This window comes from Podarcis tiliguerta, assembly GCF_965153285.1.
Source record: "Podarcis tiliguerta genome assembly, chromosome: 6".
NCBI lineage: Eukaryota > Metazoa > Chordata > Lepidosauria > Squamata > Lacertidae > Podarcis > Podarcis tiliguerta.
In genome coordinates this window covers 95,796,864-95,815,272 of record NC_139539.1, presented here as the reverse complement: position 1 = coordinate 95,815,272, position 18,409 = coordinate 95,796,864, and the positions used below count along the sequence as shown (strand labels likewise).

Here is an 18,409-nt window from a genome sequence, read left to right as displayed (position 1 = left end):
GCATACAAACCACCATGACAGTATATACAGAAAGATCTTTACTTATCACCCTCACTTTTTAGTGGTTTGACGTTGCTCTCATTTACACATTTGTACCTCTCTCACCACCAAAGGAATACAAGCGAATGGCAGAGAACTCGCACAAGCCACGCTGACACAAAACCCCACACATACACTACGTAGAATAGAACCATTGCCACCTCACCCCACCCCACTCACCGGGCCCCCTCCACCTCTGTCCCCCGCCTCTCAACAAATGAAACCGATCTGTAGAAAATGTAACTTGAAAAAAGAGACATTGCACATACTTTTGTAAACCAAGAAATATGTTTGTTTGTTTGTTTGCTTTTGTTTAAAAAAAAGATTGCCAAACACTAGAACATGAAGTGGGAGGGAAAACTGGGCAAGGTGTAAAGGGAGATAAAAAAGGTAGCACAGTGGTAAATGAGGGGGGAATGAGGGGACAAGCAAATAAAGATGTATGTAAGAAGGCGGGGGAATAAATGGAAAACATACGGTGCCCTTCAAGACAACATGTTTATTGTGTGTTCATGATTATTTCTGCTCACAGTCGTATCACAGCAGTCCCAATTTGAAGACTGTTTGCACCTGCAAAGGTTTTGGGGTGGACATACTACTTTGCTTTCAACCGGAGCATGCCCAGAACATCCTGTCATTTTTCATATCACAAATGCTCCAGGTTTTTCCTTTCTGCTTTAGTGTGTGCTGTGGGGCACGAGTGCCCTTCTAGACAGAAATAATGCAGAAATAATAAAGGCAGTAATATCAGGGAACACCACAGAACGAATAACATGGGGTGGTGTGCGGACAGTCAACTACATAGCTGTCAACGTTTCCCTTTTTTAAAGGGAAATTCCCTTATTCCGAATAGGATTCCTCGCAAGAAAAGGGAAAAGTTGACAGCTATGGTCAACTATCCGCCACTAATACACTATTATTGGGTTGATGACATGCTGCATAATACATCTGCCAAAACAAAAAACCAAAAAAACCCACACCAAAAAAGCCAGTCTGTGAAAAAGTGATTTATTTGGGGAGGGGGGACAGGACAGTGTGGAAAATAGCATAGAGGACAGCAGGGGAGACGGAATCAGGAAGAGGCCTCCCTCCTTGTTCCACTGATGAACAATTTTACTGGATCAAGGTGTCTTATTTCATCAGGGGAATATCACTGGATACATGCTCCACATCTGAGACTTTAAAAGCTTTCAACATACAATTTCCCAAATTTTGCCCATGGGAGTGGAGGAAGTGATAAGGTTTCTGACAGCAGGGAAGATGAGAATTTGCTGGTGTCCCTAAGACCAAAAAAGGGCCCACTACAGCAGCCCCACTGCCACTCTCAGGACATAAGAAGGTCAGAGGCAGCAGAAGAAAATTCTTAGTTTTGATGTGTCATTTTTTGCTGGTTAAGCGGTTCCCCTCAAGGTTGCCTTGACCCAAAGTCCCAAAATCCTGAAACTAGCACTAGGTGCAAGCCAAAAGCAAAGTACTGTTACTTATTGTTTTACCATTTACTATTTAGGGGTTAATGTTAACAGTGTACTGAAATGCTATAACCTGCTTTGGGGGGGGTAGACACCCTAAAAGGTGGGCTAAAACCCCATTACATTTGTGGAGAGGTTCCCTTACAACACACTTTACTTGTCATAGCATGTTGCTGATGGTGCTGGGTCTTGGGGACAGAGCAGTGCAGTTGCACAAATAAATAAATATTGCACATCATTAGAGAGGCATGCACAACGTTGCTCAGGATTTCAGCTCATGGCATGATCCAGACTTTGGCCCCATGGACAAAGAGCAGGGTGTGGAAGCCTCCCTCTGTTAAAATGGACTGTGGGGGCTGGCAAAGTAGCGCTGCTGGCTGCTGTGTCCAGCTTCTATGAGATGCACAGACCGCAACTGCATCTGGCTCATGCCAGCACAGCAACGTCCTGCCTCTCTCTCCTTCCAGCAGAGCCTTTGCTGGCCTGCCTGAACCACCACAAAGGAGCTCTGAATGGGGCCAAGTTGGGGGTGGGACATGCTGTGGAGGCAGCCAATACCAGAGCAGCAGATATGTTGCAGGCCTTACTGCAATTCACTGAATCCTCAATCATCCTAAGAACTAGAAAGGGGCTCCTGTGTCCCATAAGCATGTGCTGGTTGCTTCATCTGGATAGCCCAGGCACACCGGTCTCCTCCCTTCCCGCTTCTTTCCCATCCCTCCAGAGCAGGCCCTGGCCAATTGGGGGCTTCTGGTCAATGCAAGTGCACACATCACCCTCTCCCCTTTTGAGTATAGGGACTGTGCACAAGACCCCACAATCATGCCACTGATGCTTTTTACATAGAAGTGTCTTAGCACAACTTACAGGATAAAAAGAGAAATAACAAGAAACATTAAAACCAAATATTAAAAATCTGCAATAAAACAAGACCTAATGTGTTCATCTATCCACCCACCCACAACACCACACATAACAAATACTATCCAACCCATTTAAAAAGGATGAGCACAAAAAAAATAAAGTGTCCACAGACACAAATTGTTACCGACTAATGGCTTGGGTAAGGACTAATGGCTTGGGTAAATAAAAATGTTTTTTGCCTGGTGCTTAACAAAAACAACAGTGGCACCAGTCGTGCTTCCCTGGGGAAAGCATTCCACAAGCAGGGAGCCACCACTGAAAAGGCTTGTTCTCATGATGCCACCTCCATTCCTCACTCAGGTCCCCAGATGATCAACAGAGTGTGCATGTGGGTTCATGAAGAGAGAGGGTGGTACAAACTAATTGGCAGTCAGTGCTCTGCTGCAAAATTTGGCACTATCTGCTCAGACCATCTTGTCCTGGTTGGCAATTAGGATGTCTACCCTCACAAGGGAGATTACAGCATATCAGTATGCACTAATATTAACCCCAAAATGTCAAAGAAGTAAAAAATGACAAGTAGCATTTTGCCTCCTATGCACCGAGGCATTTTTTGTTCCAGTGCAAAAACTGAGCATATGCACTTCATGGCCCAAAAAGGGATGGGCTGGATAATGCCCCACAAGTCCCACTGAGATGGCCATGCTTGGAAATGTGGACTTGTACTAGTCTAAATTCCTTTCCAAAATGTATTTTTTAAAATAAAAAAAAAGTTGCACCATAAATTGGATTAAGCAGTGTGCTCATTTAACAATTGATCTTACCAGCTATAAGAAGCCAATCACCAGCCTTCTTAAAACGAAGACATTTAAAAAGCAGAGATACACAGTAAATTAGATTGCATCTGCCCTCAAGAAATGAAGCGAAGTGTGACCTGAAGTCATCCTCCTTAAAAGTTGCTCATCAATTATAGGAAGGGAGAAAATGAGTATCTATGCTGTTCTCTATTTCCAGAGAAAAAGAGAAACAAACTTCTACAATACAAAATGTTACACAACAAACAAAAAGAAGAACAAAAGGAAAGGATTCTACACAGAATAAAACCAGAAATATGGCTGAAACAACAGCTCAGGAATCTGGATTTATGTATCAACTCATTTATTGGGGGAGAGGGGAATGCTATAACTTGCAAGCATTTTTGCTCTTGGCAGGCCTTACAATGTTCATGACCTCAGCTAAAGAGTCTTCTAATAACCACCAGGAAGGAAAAATATTGCTTCACTTGCATGTATGGCAGAAGTGTTTAAGATGGTTCTGTTTTTGCATATCCTTTTCCCATAATGAGACCACTGGGACATATCTCTTTGGATGCTTTCTGAAGGCGAGGAACTGCATGGAAGAAAGAAAACATCTCTAGCCAAGAGCCAAAAGAAAAAGCTGGCCAAATTCATCCATGGACATTACAGTACAAATATGTGTGCTCTCATCCAGGGACAAAACAGCTCACAACTACAAGCTTTTCAATACTCAAGCGAACACGCTCTGCCAGAATTAAAATGGAGCATTGTGCTGTATGAAAAGTCAGTTCTCAACATTCCATCACATTCGAGTGTGAACAAGAAACAGAACCCGGAATACAAGGAACAAGCCTAGTCTCTACTCCAGTGTCCTTCTCTCTGTGTTTTCCCATGTGAGTGAGTGACTGCCATTAATTATGGGGCCTGGGGGAGATGGGGAGTGAAGAGAAAATAATTTTTATGATGGTAGAGTTTGAGAGAAGCGGGACAGGAAACTGAGCACTAAAGGGATGTTGGTGGGTTGAGTGAGAGCCAGGGAGTGGCCCCCCCTACAGGGGGGAGGCCACTTAGGTGTCATCCAAAAAAGAGGCACTGCAGATGACAAAAGAGGACACAGACCTGCATTATATCTGTAATTCATATGTATAGATACAAAATTTAGAAAATCATTGCTAGAATATAAATAGCATTACAATACACCTCACTGTGATGGGGATGAGTGTGAGCTGGTGACCTGTGTGCCCAACTGGTCATTTCGCCACGTAGATGCTAACTGCTGAGCAGAGGCATCCCTCACTCCCTTGGTATCAGTGCCTCTGAAACTGGGGGAGACCACAGATCAGAAACTCAAAACGTTTGCTGTTCATTGCCTTTTGTTTTCCACCAGTGACTTCCTCCATGGCTGCTCTGCTCTGCTCGGCCTCTCCTCCTCCACTGGTCTACCTGTCTGCTGGCTTTCTTCTGTTCACTTCTTTCCCTTCTGCCTCCTCCCTCCTGTTTCCTCCTCCTACAACTCTTGCCCACTCCCTCCATCTTTCTTCCCTCAGAGGCCGGCTGGGCATTCCATTCACACTCTTAATAGTCCCCACAGGGCTGCTGAGACACCAACACCAGTGACTGGAGTCTTCCGCCAAGACACCCAGAGGGGCCTGTGCACCTTGCCAGCTGCCCAGAGCAGTGGAGGTGCAGCCCAGCGAGCACAGGGGTGGGCAGGCAGACTCATAGCCACTCTGAGCCAGAGTGGAGAGGCACAATTTTTGCACCTCGCTGGGGATGTGGCAATCTATCCAACCCCTAGGTAAGCCCTTGTGGCTGATGGATCATTTCAAGGCCCTTCCTGCTTTCCCTTCTAACCATTATTTAATACTGACCTTGGACCAGGCAGCCCTTCAGGCAGAGGAATGCCCTCTGCAAAGTAGGATGCATGTCCACCCATACTCTGCAGTAAAGAATGGGAGTGAAAAGTTGGTTCCTAGTTCCAAGCCCCTTCTTTATTCACGCAAAAGCCTGAAAGAGAATGGAATGAGCAGCACCTGGGAACTAGTAAGCAGCACCAGTCTCATCAGGAAAGAGAGGATAAGGCAACTGAAGGGGGATTAGGTAAGAAGGGACGGTAAAGGGATGGATGGGACAAGGAGGCTGGACGCTCCTTTTAGTTATTTATTCATAGCTGCAAAGGAAAGCTACCACTTGCTACGAAGTGTCAACGTCAAAATGCAAGAAAATGAAATAGCCTGCCTCAGCAGAAATCAAGGCTGAGTCAACCCTTAACAGAGATTTAAATGGTGTCTCCAGGAAGTTTGGAAAAACACAGCACACTAAGTTACAAAAGGGCAAATCTGGTTGCTATTCTCACGACCAGTGTGCACTCAAGGGGGCCATGAGGGTCTGTGGTGGGAAGCAATGCCCTCCAATATCTTTTCAGAGATGAAAATGGAATACAATATACAAATGTATTTATATACTTTGAAAACACACCTATCCACAAAATGATGTGCTCCCCTGCTCATTACAGGCTCCCTCCTCTGCCTTGCATTCATTTAGTCCAGGTGTCCTCAAACTTTTTAAACAGGGGGCCAGTTCACTGGCACTCAGACACTGTTGGGGGCCGGACTATAGTTTTTTTAAAAAAGGGTGCCTTCATTATACACCTTTAGGCACCAGGCAAAAATGTTCCATTTTAGCCAGGCTTTGAGTTGATTTGATTGGCATCCTATGCCCTTTTTAAATGTGGTTCTTTTTTGGGGGGGGGGGGAGATGTTATTGGGTTGTTGTCTTTATTTTGATTATATACATATTGTGGTTTTAGATTTTGATTTTGTTCTGTGAACCACCCTGAGACCTCCAAGTATAGGGCGGTATATAAATCCAATTACAAATAAATAAATAAATAAATACTCAGCAGCAGTCCCAAATTCAACCCCTGGCATCCCCAGGTGGCACTGGGAGAGCCTCCTGCATGAAACTCTGGAGTGCTGCTGCCCGCCTGGGTAGGCAATACCGAGCAATGGTCTGGCTCAGTATAAGGCAGGTCCCCGTGCCTCTTTCTCCTCCTCCTGTTGCAAGAGCTGGCTGCTTGTCGGGAGAGGCTGCCCGTTCTCTCCGCCCGGGGCCTCCGCCTCCAGCCCATGGGATCCCGCCCTGTGGGGAGGCGAGCTCCCTTGAGCTGCCATGGTGATCCAGGCACCACGCAGCCCCTGCCTCTCTGCAGGAGGCGCCCGTGGGCCGAGGGGGCTCTGAGGACTAAGCGGCGTGGCTGCACCTACGACAAGTCCAGAGCCAAAGGGTTTGTAGTGCCACACCTCGGCTGGCGCCTCTGCCTTAGCGAGGAGCAGGCAACTACGGGAAGGCGGAGGGGTCAAAGTTCAGCAGAACGCTCAAAACACAGGAGGAGGGAGGGACCCCTCTGCCTTAGCAGGAAAATATGAATCCCAGCATGCAATGCGGCCGCAGAGATTATGATTAGGCCGGGCGCGGAGTTGTTGCTGAATGCTTTTGTTGCATTCAGTCAGAACGCTTCGCCGCCACTTTGCCGCTCGCTGTCGGTTGCCCCCTGCCCCCTCTTTGTTCGCCCTTGCAGGACAGGCTGGATTTAGCCCGTGGGCCGTAGTTTGAGGACCCCTGATTTAGTCTATTCATTTAGGAGGGGATCCAATCTGGAAGGGCTGCTATGCCTACAAATTTTATCAACTTTTGTGGAAAGGGGGAAAGGTATAACTATTTTTCAGTTCCTCATTTTACTAAATTGGGATAAAACAGAACTTTGTTTTTAAATGATCTATTGTTAAAATAACAGTCCCAAATAATAAGTGGAAAGACACAGAACTCCTCCAAAACAGATTAAACAGCTTCTCAAAGCTACAGAAACAAGTCGAATCTCATAGCTGATGCACACCCCCTTCTGGAAAGCAGCTAATACCCAATTATACATACACTATTTTTTTGTTACTGTAGGACCATCTGCCTTAAGTTACCAATGTAGCAGCATTAAACAATTAATTTTGCTGTTCTGCAGCAGTGAGAAGTCATGAACCCATTTCCATTACGTATCGACACAGATCAGTGCAATAAAGCAGATTCCCATAGATATTCTGTATATACAATGCAGGGGGAGGGGAGTATCTAACAATCTATAATCACAGAAGGCACCTTATGACCAAATTATTTAGGCTGAAAGATTTCCGGGGTCTCTCAAAACTACATCAATGGACATTAAAAGGGCAAATGTGGTTCAGCGTAAGCAAGTGCAAAGTGACGCACACTGGGGCAAATAGATCCTTATTTAATATATATGCTGATTGGACATGAGCTGACAGTGACTGAACAGGAAAGCGATCTGATGAAAAGGGCAAATTTCAAGTTTGGGATCATTACGAAAGGGATCAAAATTAAAACTGTGAATGCCATAATGCCCTTCTACAAATCTACAGTGCAACTACACTTAGAATACTGTGTACAGTTCTATTCAAAGCAGCTCAAAAAGGATAAAATAGAGCTGGAAAAGGTGCCAAAAAGAAAACAACATGACCAAGTGGCTGGAGCAACAGAGGTAATGTTCTATTTGGAGTTTTTTTGTTTTGAAAAAAGGTGAGTAATAGGGGACATGGCAGAAGTGCATGAAATTACACGTGGTGTGGAGAAAGTGGATAGGAAGAGGTTTCTCTCTCTCTCTCTCATAATCTCATAATCTCTCTCATTGGGTTCGTCCAATGAGACTGAACGAGGGGAGGTTCAGGGCAGGTGAAAAGAAATACTTCATTGAACAACATATACCGTAGTTCAGCTATGGAATTTGCTACTAAGAAGCGCAGCTTTAAAAGTGGCTTTCAGAATTCATGGAGTATAAAGCTGCCAGTAGCTACTCGTCACAATGGCTCTCTCTCTATTGCCTCCAGTGCTAGAGGCAATATGCCTCAAAGGCTCATCCACAGTTCTGCTTGGCTGTGCCTAGAAGGTCCGAGAGGTTTCTGTTCGCCCTGCCGCTTCGCCCAGGAAAACCCACTCTTTAGTGCTGAATTGGAGCAAATGTCCATCAGCGGAAAACTCAACGGACGTTTGCTCCAGTTCAGTGGTAAAATAGGGTTTTCCTGGGGGAAAGCAGCAGGACACGTGGAAGTCTGGATGAGCTGTGGCTCCCAAGAGGGAGGCGGCTCCTCCTGTGCTCTGTCTTTCTGACAGGATTTCAATATACATCTCGTTGGCCACTGGAGGAACAAGCATATGGGCCGCCAGGATTTCAATATGCATCTCGTTGGCCACTGGAGGAACAAGCATATAGGCCGCCGGGGTGCAAAGATCCACCCAGCGCCCACAAATTTAGTTTAGTCGCCCACAATTTTTTTTGGGGGGGGGGGACAAACTCAAAGTTGTTGACCTTTTTTGGGGGAGGTAAATCGCTCACCTGTAACAACGGTACAGCCAAAATAACTGCTTTGGTTCCTGACTCGTCAGGAATATTTGACGCTACCAAGTAACAGAGCGATGGGGGGGGGGACACTTTGCTTTCACTGCCGCCAATCAAGAGGGTCCAGTATAAAGTAGGTATACATTGGGGGGGCAGAATACATTTGGCACCCCTCAGAATTCAGCGCCTGGGTGCCCCGCACCCCTTGCACCCTCCAGGTAAAGATGGCCCTGAGGAACAAAATGCTAAACCCGATGAGCATTTGGCCTGAGGAAGCAGGGCCATTGGTTGATAGATTGAGTGTGAGAACAATTGTTCAAATCAGTCAGTCAGCCCCCAAAGGCTGCCAGAGTGGCTTATGGATCACTATGAGCAAGGCTTACACTCTAGAACAGGGCTGCCCAATATGTCGATCGGGATCGACTGGTTGATCCCCGGAAGGTTCCGGTTGATCACTGTCGATTGCGGGCTCCTTTTCCTTTGCCTCATAGCAGCCAGCCCCTCTCCCCGCCCTGCAGGATCGCTGGAACAGAAGGCGGAGTTTTCACTGTGAGGCAGATTGTTTTCATAGCGATCGTTTGTTTTCATGGCGATCCCCTTTCCCCTTTAGTCTAGCCTGACATTTCCCCTTTAATAATGGGGCTTTCTTCCCCCAAAAAAGCTCAAAAACCTTTGCCTGAACCCCCCCAAAATGCAACTTTCCTCCCTTAAAAAAGCTCAACAACTTTGACCTGAACCCTGCCAGTTTTATTTTCTGTTTTCTGTGAGTAGATCGCAGTCTCTTGGGAGTTGGACATCCCAGCTCTAGAAGAACAAGACACAAAGGAAAACTGATTGGGAGATGCGGGAGGAGAATAAGCCAACTCAAGTATAGGTTCTTAGTTACAAATGTTATGGCAATTGTTTACTGGGTCTTTCTTGAAGATCTTGGAGACCTAAAAAGTGAAACATTGCAAAGAACCAACATTAAGCTTCCAAGTGCAGAAAAATATTCCTGCTGACCCATGTAAAAAGTAATAGTTCCCATTTTTAAGCTAGATTTGCTGACAGCATAGAAGCATTAAGTGCTAGAGCTATCCAAACCAGCAACATGCCTTTAACTGCAACACTTGTCCGCAACTCATTTTACTGGAAGGCTGCTTTGAGATGGGTGTGGAGTGGGCCAGGTCTGCAGAAAGACTTTCCTCTGAGTTGGCCGCTGGGGTCTAGGTCACACTTTTCAGGGTGATGGATATTGCTGAGGGACTATAGGTTGCTGATCCCATCAGTCACCATCCTAGACTTTGTGTTTCTCCTATTATTCTGAACTGTGGGAGAAAAGGAGCTGGGTTTTCTATACCAACAGCAGAGGGGTTCTGCCTTCCTAGAAGCAGCTGCTGCCTCAGAAATTTATTATTCTCTTCTTCACTCCCATCTCTTTCTCAGTCAGCATCATCCTGACATGCCGTGCTCTTATTCCCACCACTTTCATCGCCCCTTTTTGCTCCCCCTGCCCCAAGCTGTCCTGACTTCTGAAATTTAAGCTCCTATGCTCCACCTCACCAGGGAAAGGGACTGGTTGAATTTGGTGCATTGTGCAGAAAGATGGCAGTATTTTTATGTGGTATGTGTAAACTCTTAACTGCTCCACGCAGGGCGAGTAGAAGTATATGAGGAAATAAAAGAATTAGTGATCAATTGGTTGCATTATCATCAAATAAATGAAGTGTATATATTACACTGGTCAACAACAAATTTGTTGTCTGCATTTTTTCAGTTGATTTAGGATGAATCTGATGCGCTGAATCCAAAAATCACATTGGTTTTGCTCAATCAGGTCAAGTTTTTGAGCTATGGCCACATGTCATTTTTTATGTTTTTGTTCACATATACACTAGTGTGGAGCATTTTAGAAGAAGTTGGTGGGGGTAAAATGCCATGTCGAATAATTGTTTTGATTGGGAATGATTATTTTAATGACAAGAAGTATTCAGGTCCGATAGTTCTGGGTGATTATGTCGAAAAGGGATCAGTTTGAAGTCATAAAACCTCAAAATCTTCCATAAATTGGTGCGGCAAAGCATAAAGTTGGGGGATCAAAACTAAGTTAATGGGGCAGCCGCCCCACGAAGAATTGTCAAAGGACTCTGCCGAACTGTTGGCATCCAGATTGAAGGGAAAAAAACCTCCTCTCTGACAGTGCTCGCATCAGCTTCTTCCGCAACAGGCATCAAGAGTACCTCCGTTTTTTCTCGGAAGAGAAGGACTTGGTGTACTGTGCAGATATTGCGCAGCTTCTGCTCAAGCTTGGAGTGCCACAGTACGAACCCAAAGATTGGAGACTGTTCATTGACAGCAGCAAGCGATCACTGAAATGTGTTCTGCTACACAACAGCAACCAGTTTGCCTCTATACCCCTGGCTCACTCGACTACACTGAAGGAGAACTATGAAGTGGTGAAGTATGAAAATGATGTATAGTTGGTATTTAATACCAGTTAAACTAGCCAAAATGTATAGAACATTCATTGGCTTCAATGCATGTTGGAAATGTAGGGAAAAGGAAGGTACTTTTTACCATATGTGGTGGACATGTAAAGAGGTAAAAACTTTTCGGGAAATTATATATAATGAGCTAAAGAAAATGTTTACAAACACTTTTGTTAAAAAACCAGAAGCATTTTTATTGGGTATTGTGGGTAGAGAGATACCGAGACAAGATAAAAAAATGTTCTTATATGCAACCACTGTGGCAAGAATTTTGTTAGCCAAAAGATGGAAACAAAAGGAGTTACCAATGAAAGAAGAGTGGAAGATGAGGCTGATGCAGAACTGGCAAAACTGATGGGAAGAATCCGGAACCAGCGAGACCAAGCATTCCAAAAGGACTGGAACAAATTTATATTATATTTGAAAGACAACTGTAAGCAATTAACATCATTAGCAGGGTTATCTGAAGATTTGTAAGATGAAATTGCTACCTATTCAGGTTGAGTAATATAATATTTTAGATAATGATATTAGAAGGATAGGAAACGAAGCGAACTGTAAGGGAAGTTGTTAGGCTTAGTTGAGCCAAGGAGATAAAATAAGAGGATATGGTGCTATGTAATGTGATTATATGTAAAACCAATAAAAATCATTTAAAAAAAGAAGTATAGCCAAGCTCTGAGAGAGGGAGGGCACATCCATAGTCTCTTCCCCTGTCCACAGTCCAAAAGCAGGGGTAGCCAGCAGGGCACCTTTCAAATATTGCTGGACTACAACTCCCATAAGCCCTGACCATTGGCTCTGCAAGTTGGGGCTAGTGAGGACTGGAGTCCACTCACACGAGAAGGTGCCACACTGGCTAGCCTAATTAAAGGATTTGATCAGGCTGCCAGTGCCCAGCTTTTCATTTTCCATCCCTCAGCACCAGAATTGTTTTGGGTAAAACTAGCCTATTGGCACTGACTACCTTTCCAAGCCCATAAAGTCTGCTGCTGCTGCTGCTGCTGCTGCACCCCACTGCTAGTTCTCCAATGCCTTAGAGGTTTCTTTTTTTTCCCCTGGGCATGTTTTTCATGTCCTTTTAATTGTGCAAGTTCATCACTATGACAATTAAACTGGCTCCAAAATAAAACAACAAACTAGCATTCCGCCTGCTTTCTGTTTAGGGCTTGCTAATTTTTGAAGAAAGCAAACAGTTTCTTCTCCACAAAGCAGAATCATATATACATTGCAAAGCCAACTGGGCTTCCCTTTTCTGTCATGGTTCCAGTTCTGTCGTTGTCACTGCCAGGACCATGAAATAGAACCCACATGAGCAAATGCATCTCTGCTTAGAAAGAGTGCACTATGTAGAGCAACTCCTGCTGCTAACTAAGAGTATTGCTGCCACAGCTGAAAAGAAAACATTATATCCCCCCCCAGCCCCCCCCCCCCAGTTCACAAGTGTGTTGGCCATGCTGAGCTCCTTTCTCTCCTTTAGCAAACACTGGGAGGGTCGTAGCTCAGTGGCAGAGCACATGCTTTGCATGCAAAATGTCCCTGGCATCTCCATGCAGCGTTAGAAAGACAAACTGGGAAGCCCTGCCACTCAGTGTTGGCAATGCAAAGCTAGGTGAACCAATGGTTTGACCTGGTTTAAGGCAGCTTCCCGTGTTCCTATGAAATCCTGTCACCGTGAAAGCAGGAGAAATGCAACTTATCTCATTCTGACTGTATGCAAGGAGCAGAGGTGATTCCACACCCCACCACGTTTTGTCATCCACTCTCTCCTTCTTCCACAGAACTGAACAGTAGCTATCAACATCTATCAGATATGTTGTTGAGCCTAGTTTGGAAGCCTACTGGGGTGGATGGCTTCAATCCTCCAACACACCCAAAAAGCTGGATTCAAGGCTCAGTCTCAAGACTAGATTTATCTACTGTCTGTGATATACAATGTCCATGCCAATTCTATTGTTCAATAATTGGAATGTAAATTAGCTACCACCCTTTGCTTCAAGATGCCTTTCCAGCATGGCCCTTGATGCTGAACCAGATCCACAATCCTGTGCTCCGAGACTCCGAATTAAAGCAGACAAAAGCAGTCTTTAAAAATTCCCTCCTTTGTATTTTTTTTTTTAATTCTGCTACAGGACAGAGTGCCACTCTCAATGGCCTTTTACCCCAGCAAAAGCTGTCATCTGTGACAAATATTCAAATATTTTATCCCCCCGCCCAACCAATCCCTCTTAAAAGCAGGAGGCAAAGATGGGAAACCTGCCACTGCAAAGGAAGCAGATTTGAAGTCATCTGTTCATCTGAGAACGCTGTGTACTTCTTAGGAATATGAAAAGAGAGGGACATTCCCAGCACTATCTTAGATGCACTGGAGGGAACTTGGTAATATTGCCTGGCCATGTTGCTTCATAACGTAGTCCACCTGACAAGAAGTGTATTTAAGTTCCAATGTTCCTTAAAATATCTATCAGTTAGAGATGTTAAAAAGGAGAGAGAAAGATGCACAGAACTGAAAATCCAAGCTAACTTTTGTTGAGCTTTCCCATAGAAGGCATTTTTTATATTCACAATAAACAAATGCTTGAAAATAAGATCTTTATTTTCAGAATTTCTAAACCGACTTTATGCTATACTGCACTCAAGGCAACTTCCAAGTGATTAAATATGTATTATTGCATTTATTCATTGCCTGCCTTTTTTTGAAATGGACACTTGAGATAGCTTAAAGCAACCAAGCTTCTTAAACCCTTACAAGACAAGACAATAAAAATACCAAAGAAACCAAAATTGCATTTCAACAAACAACAAAACATACCAAGATGGAAATAATTCAAGCCTCACTGTAAAATATAACATAAGCCATATCTAGACAAGGTGCCTCTATATAGCCTATCACTCTGTGGCAGGAAGGAATGCAGGACCTGTGGCCCTTAGGATGTTGTTGGACTAAGCCTCACATTAGATACCTTTCTCATATGGGCACTACATGCACATATTGCACAAGGTTGCCTCTCTGTAAGTCTTACACACCCTTACTTGAGCATGGACATCCAACATGTCTGGTGGGTACAGGGGTGGAGCACTTGGGGCATGGCCCAAGTAGTAATCATTCCAAAGCAACCGATCCCATTGGGAAGATTCTCAGTTTCTATAAAATCATCAGGATAACTGAAGAGTAGCAATATGCAGTGGCTGCCTTGTTAATACCAAAGGGTAAGAAACATTAAGAAAGATCATACATTTTACCAGAACAACGGTTGGTGTTGGCAGTGGCGGAACTTCATGCTCTGACACCGGGGGGCGGAGAGAAGGAGGGGTGGGACTAGCACACATCCCGGGGATGTGGCGCACGTCCGGGGGCGTAGTGTGCCGCCTGTGGGGGCGTGGCGCCCAGCATGGGCGGGGGGGCAGCCACGATGGCACCCCACCAGGATCATGCTGCCAGGGGCAGTGCGCTCCCCCCGCACACCTCTTCCTCTGCCAGTGGGTGTTGGAAAGCTGTCATTTAATACAAGCTCTCACCAAGTCCAGCAGAGCAGAGATTGAAAACCTAAGGGGAAGCCGGCATGGTGCTCTTCCAGATGTCACTGAATTCCAACCCCCATCCTCCCTGACCATTAGTGATACCAGCTGAGACTGATGGGAACTGGAGTCCCCACCCCTGCCATATAAGGCTTAGCACAATGTAGTTGTACATTTTTACGGGCTTGAAACTTCTGCAGAAGAGTAGCCTTTTCTACACATCAGATGTGTAAGCACAAATAAAAATGCCCAACTCTGCAATATGGAAAGAACAGAGGAAGTTAGACATATATCCACTCTTCTTTGGGGTTGCATGGTGGGGGGAGCTCAGAAGTTCCCCGTATAAATACTGGCAAGGCCAAAGTCTGCCTGGCTTTATCAGTGTGTTCTCAATATCATTATCTGGAGGAATATTATATTCCAGTCTTCACTGGCAGGGGCAGATGGAAGTTGTAGTACAAAACAGCTAGAGAGCACCAGGTTGGCGAATGCTGCAGTATCCAGTTCAAAACAAATGGGAACTTTTTTATATCTGGCACTTGGTCTACCTAGCCCAGAATAGTGTCCTTGGATTGGCAACAGCTCTCTAAAGTCTCTGGCACAGCTTTGTCCCAGCCCTGCCATCAGAAAATCGTCCAACTCGACATGCCAGGGTTTGAATGTGGGACCTTCTGCAAAGCCTGTACACAACCACTGAGCTATTCCCCCCTCTCTAAAAAAAACACACACAAGAGAAACCCAAATTTAAATCCCTATATGCATTACAACGGTGGTGATTTTGTGTGTGTGTGTGTGTGTGTGTGTAAAAGCTGCATCGATGCTACAGTTCACCCAGATTCTTAAATTTCACGTCTTGTGCTCAGAGATGAAGAACCAAATGCAAAAGGAAACCAGCAAGAATTTTAATGTTAAAATCAGGCTTTGGCACCATTTCAGAGTACACTTGGACTTCAGCTCTTTCAACCAGGACTCCAAAGTCCACCAAGCATTTGTACAAGATGCCAATCTGACATTTTTTCAAAAAATTTTTTACTCACCCCTAGCCATCTTGCTCCTTTATTAGCAGCCTGTTGAATCTGCACTCTTTTGAGGGTGACATGGTAAACTGCGCCTTCCTCAACCTCTTCACCCCAATCCTGAATTGAGCTCTGCCGCAGGAAGAAAACAAACGCTTGACTTAAAACAACAACAACAGGTTGTTTCCACCAACAGCTGCAGAACTTGTTGCTGAGGGCTGACTGCGCAGCCCAAGGGGTACAAAGCAAAATACAACTATCACAGACAAAGACAAGACACTTGCCAAGGGAGGCTGATCCCTGGGAGATACTTGGCAAGCTCTTCTCGCCTGTGGTATCAGGAGACCATGAGTTTCCACTTAGCTTTCCCCCGTCCCCACCACACACAATCGGCTAGGACTGCACATATTTCAAATAGTTTTGCCATGTCTTTTCATAAGGAAATGCTCCCGACTTACCACCAACTAGCATTATCATTACTTTTGCCATTGCAGAGATAGCTGCACGTTTAAAGTAATTAATTACTCAGAAAGACAGATAGTCCTCTAACAGGCATGTAAATTACAGTAAATCTTCATTTTAATATTTTTTCAGGATGTGCAAGGGTTAGTGATGTCCACCAAAGTTTGTTTGTTTTTTAAGTCACACATGCCAGAAAGCTGAGAGGAAAAACTATCATAACATCTCTTAAACTGGATTGGAAATCTGTTCTGCAACAAACCTCTGGGTTTGTTGATTAATATAGATTTAAGCAGCTCTTTGTGGCTGACCAAGGAAGAAAATATCCCCCGTTTATCAAAAAGTTTGTCCAGCTAGCTTCCTTTCCTACTGTTTCCCGCCGCCCCCGGTTCCTTCCCACACCAAGCGCATGGACAGAAAAGTTCATTAGTTTGCAGAGAAGCATCGCTTTAACAATAGCGAGTCACACGAAGCAGCAGCAGCAGCAGGAAAGGTTCTAAAAAGACACTTGAAGTTACTCCCCGAAGAGCCAGCGAGGGGGAGAGAGGGAAGGAAATGTCCGCTCCCCCTCGGAACAAGTCCCTGCCTAAAAGAGCAGCCTCGGGAAAGGGGAAAGGCGGCGAGTTCGTTACCATTTTAGCTCTCCCGAGCAGTTTCATCCTGAGCCTTCTCCTCCGCGGCCCTTGGAAGGGGCATGGCGCTCCGGCCCGCGGCTCTTCCCGGCGCTGCTCTGCGCTCGCTCCGCGGCCCGCCAGCCAGAAACACCCCGAGGCAGCGCGGCGCGCAGGCTCCGCCCCGACACCGAGCGAGGGAGGTCGGGCTTTCCTGTTGATGCTCGCGCGCAGACAGGCTTCTCTTGCGGGGCTTCCAAGCCAGAAAGACTCTCTCGGCCGCCGCGACTCCGGGCCGGAGCTCGGCCTCTCCTGCCAGGCGCCCCAAGAGCAGCGGGGGGGCAGCTCCACTTCTCTTCTCTGGACACGTCAGAGAATTCAGTCTGAACGGCCCCCGCGAGGGGCTCGCAAGGGGAAGAGGAGGAAGAAGCCCATCTCCCAAGGCAACGGGAAGTGGTACTTCCAGCTCCCCAAAGTCACCAGGGCTAGAAATGCACCTGGCGAAGGAGGCGCTAGTCGGCAAAAGCCACAGCCAAAGGAACGCGCCAGTCTCGAGACTAGTTCACCCAATTCCTCTTGAGCCCTGACTTTATCCACATGATCACCGGGGTTCGTAGCTGAAGGGATGGAAAGGGGGAGGGAAAGAGCATTTCCACAACTTCCGAAGTTGAAAGTGCCATCCAACTTTTTCACACTGACTGTGAGACACACAAATATGGTTCATGTGCAACGGAACAGAGATCAAACATACACTGCAGACATTACACATGAAGGCTTCACATCTGCATTAAGGAAGTCTCACATGGGAAAATGCTGTTAGACCCATGAATATATAAGGAAACAAGCTTCCCAAAAAGTAACGCAGGAAATGCAAAAGTAGCAGGAGGGAAATACCTTCATTAGGACCAGCTGAAATGTCACACAAGGGTAGTAAGCCTTTTGAGTTCTCCAGTCTGGATGATAACCTTCCCCATGGAAGAAAAGAAAAAAGATGTTCCTGGCAATGCTGGAAAAGCCCAAAGGCTGATCCATATTGGCATTTAATATGGATTTGAAACAGTTTGTGTTTTTTTGATTGTTTGATCGATTGCAAGCACCCACACAATGTCCTCCTCATCCAAGTGGGAGTCTGTACTTTCCCCTTGCTAAATTCAGATTTTCCCAATTTGTGGATAATCCAAAAAGGGGAGAAAAACCAATATAAAATCACACATTACACGACAGTGGATACACTGAAGTGTATTGTGTGGGTGGACTTTTTGTGCAGTGACATTTTGCTGAGTGCCATCTATTGTCGCACCCACAATTTTCACTTTCTTTCTATAAGCTCAAAGCAAAGGATGATGCCTGCTTTTTTCCACCAGTTGCTGCTGAAGGCAGGTTCACAGTATTTTTATTTTAAAACAGCTCTTATGCGCAGAGCTGTTTTTGCACAAAACAGATGTATTAAAAAGAAAACATAATTAATTAAATCAATAAATTTCTATGCTGCCCTTCATCCAAATATCTCAGGGCAGTTTACAATATAAAATTTGTCCTTGCAGGTACAGGAATCAGGAAAGTAAAACTCAGTGTGGCTGACTTTTGAGGAGATTTTTGGAAGACTGCAGTGGAAATGATTAGATAATGGCCCAACAATTTGTTTCTAATAAATAAAATATCTGGAGGCGGGGAAAGTGTTCTACTTTGAAAAAACACATCCAAAGTCAGTAGCTCAGTTATAGCCAGTAGCCTTGCTGTTTACAATAGGGCACCACAAATCA

At 45.2% G+C, this 18,409-nt stretch overlaps 1 protein-coding gene across 5 annotated transcripts in view; it reads right to left on the bottom strand.

Moving 5' to 3' along the window:
- The window catches only part of RGL1 (ral guanine nucleotide dissociation stimulator like 1), a 140,610-nt gene that overhangs the window by 78,507 nt on the left and 43,694 nt on the right, over positions 1 to 18,409 (bottom strand). For 2 of the 5 annotated variants that reach the window (XM_083446508.1, XM_083446509.1), the window contains one exon: positions 15,598 to 15,708. The exons of 1 other annotated variant lie outside the window; for it this stretch is intronic. In XM_083446508.1, coding sequence (XP_083302634.1) covers positions 15,598 to 15,708 — 111 coding nt within the window. Of the gene's footprint in view, positions 1 to 15,597; positions 15,709 to 16,667; positions 17,012 to 18,409 lie in introns of those variants that run through there. 2 more of the 5 variants (XM_083446510.1, XM_083446511.1) reach the window with 2 other exon arrangements.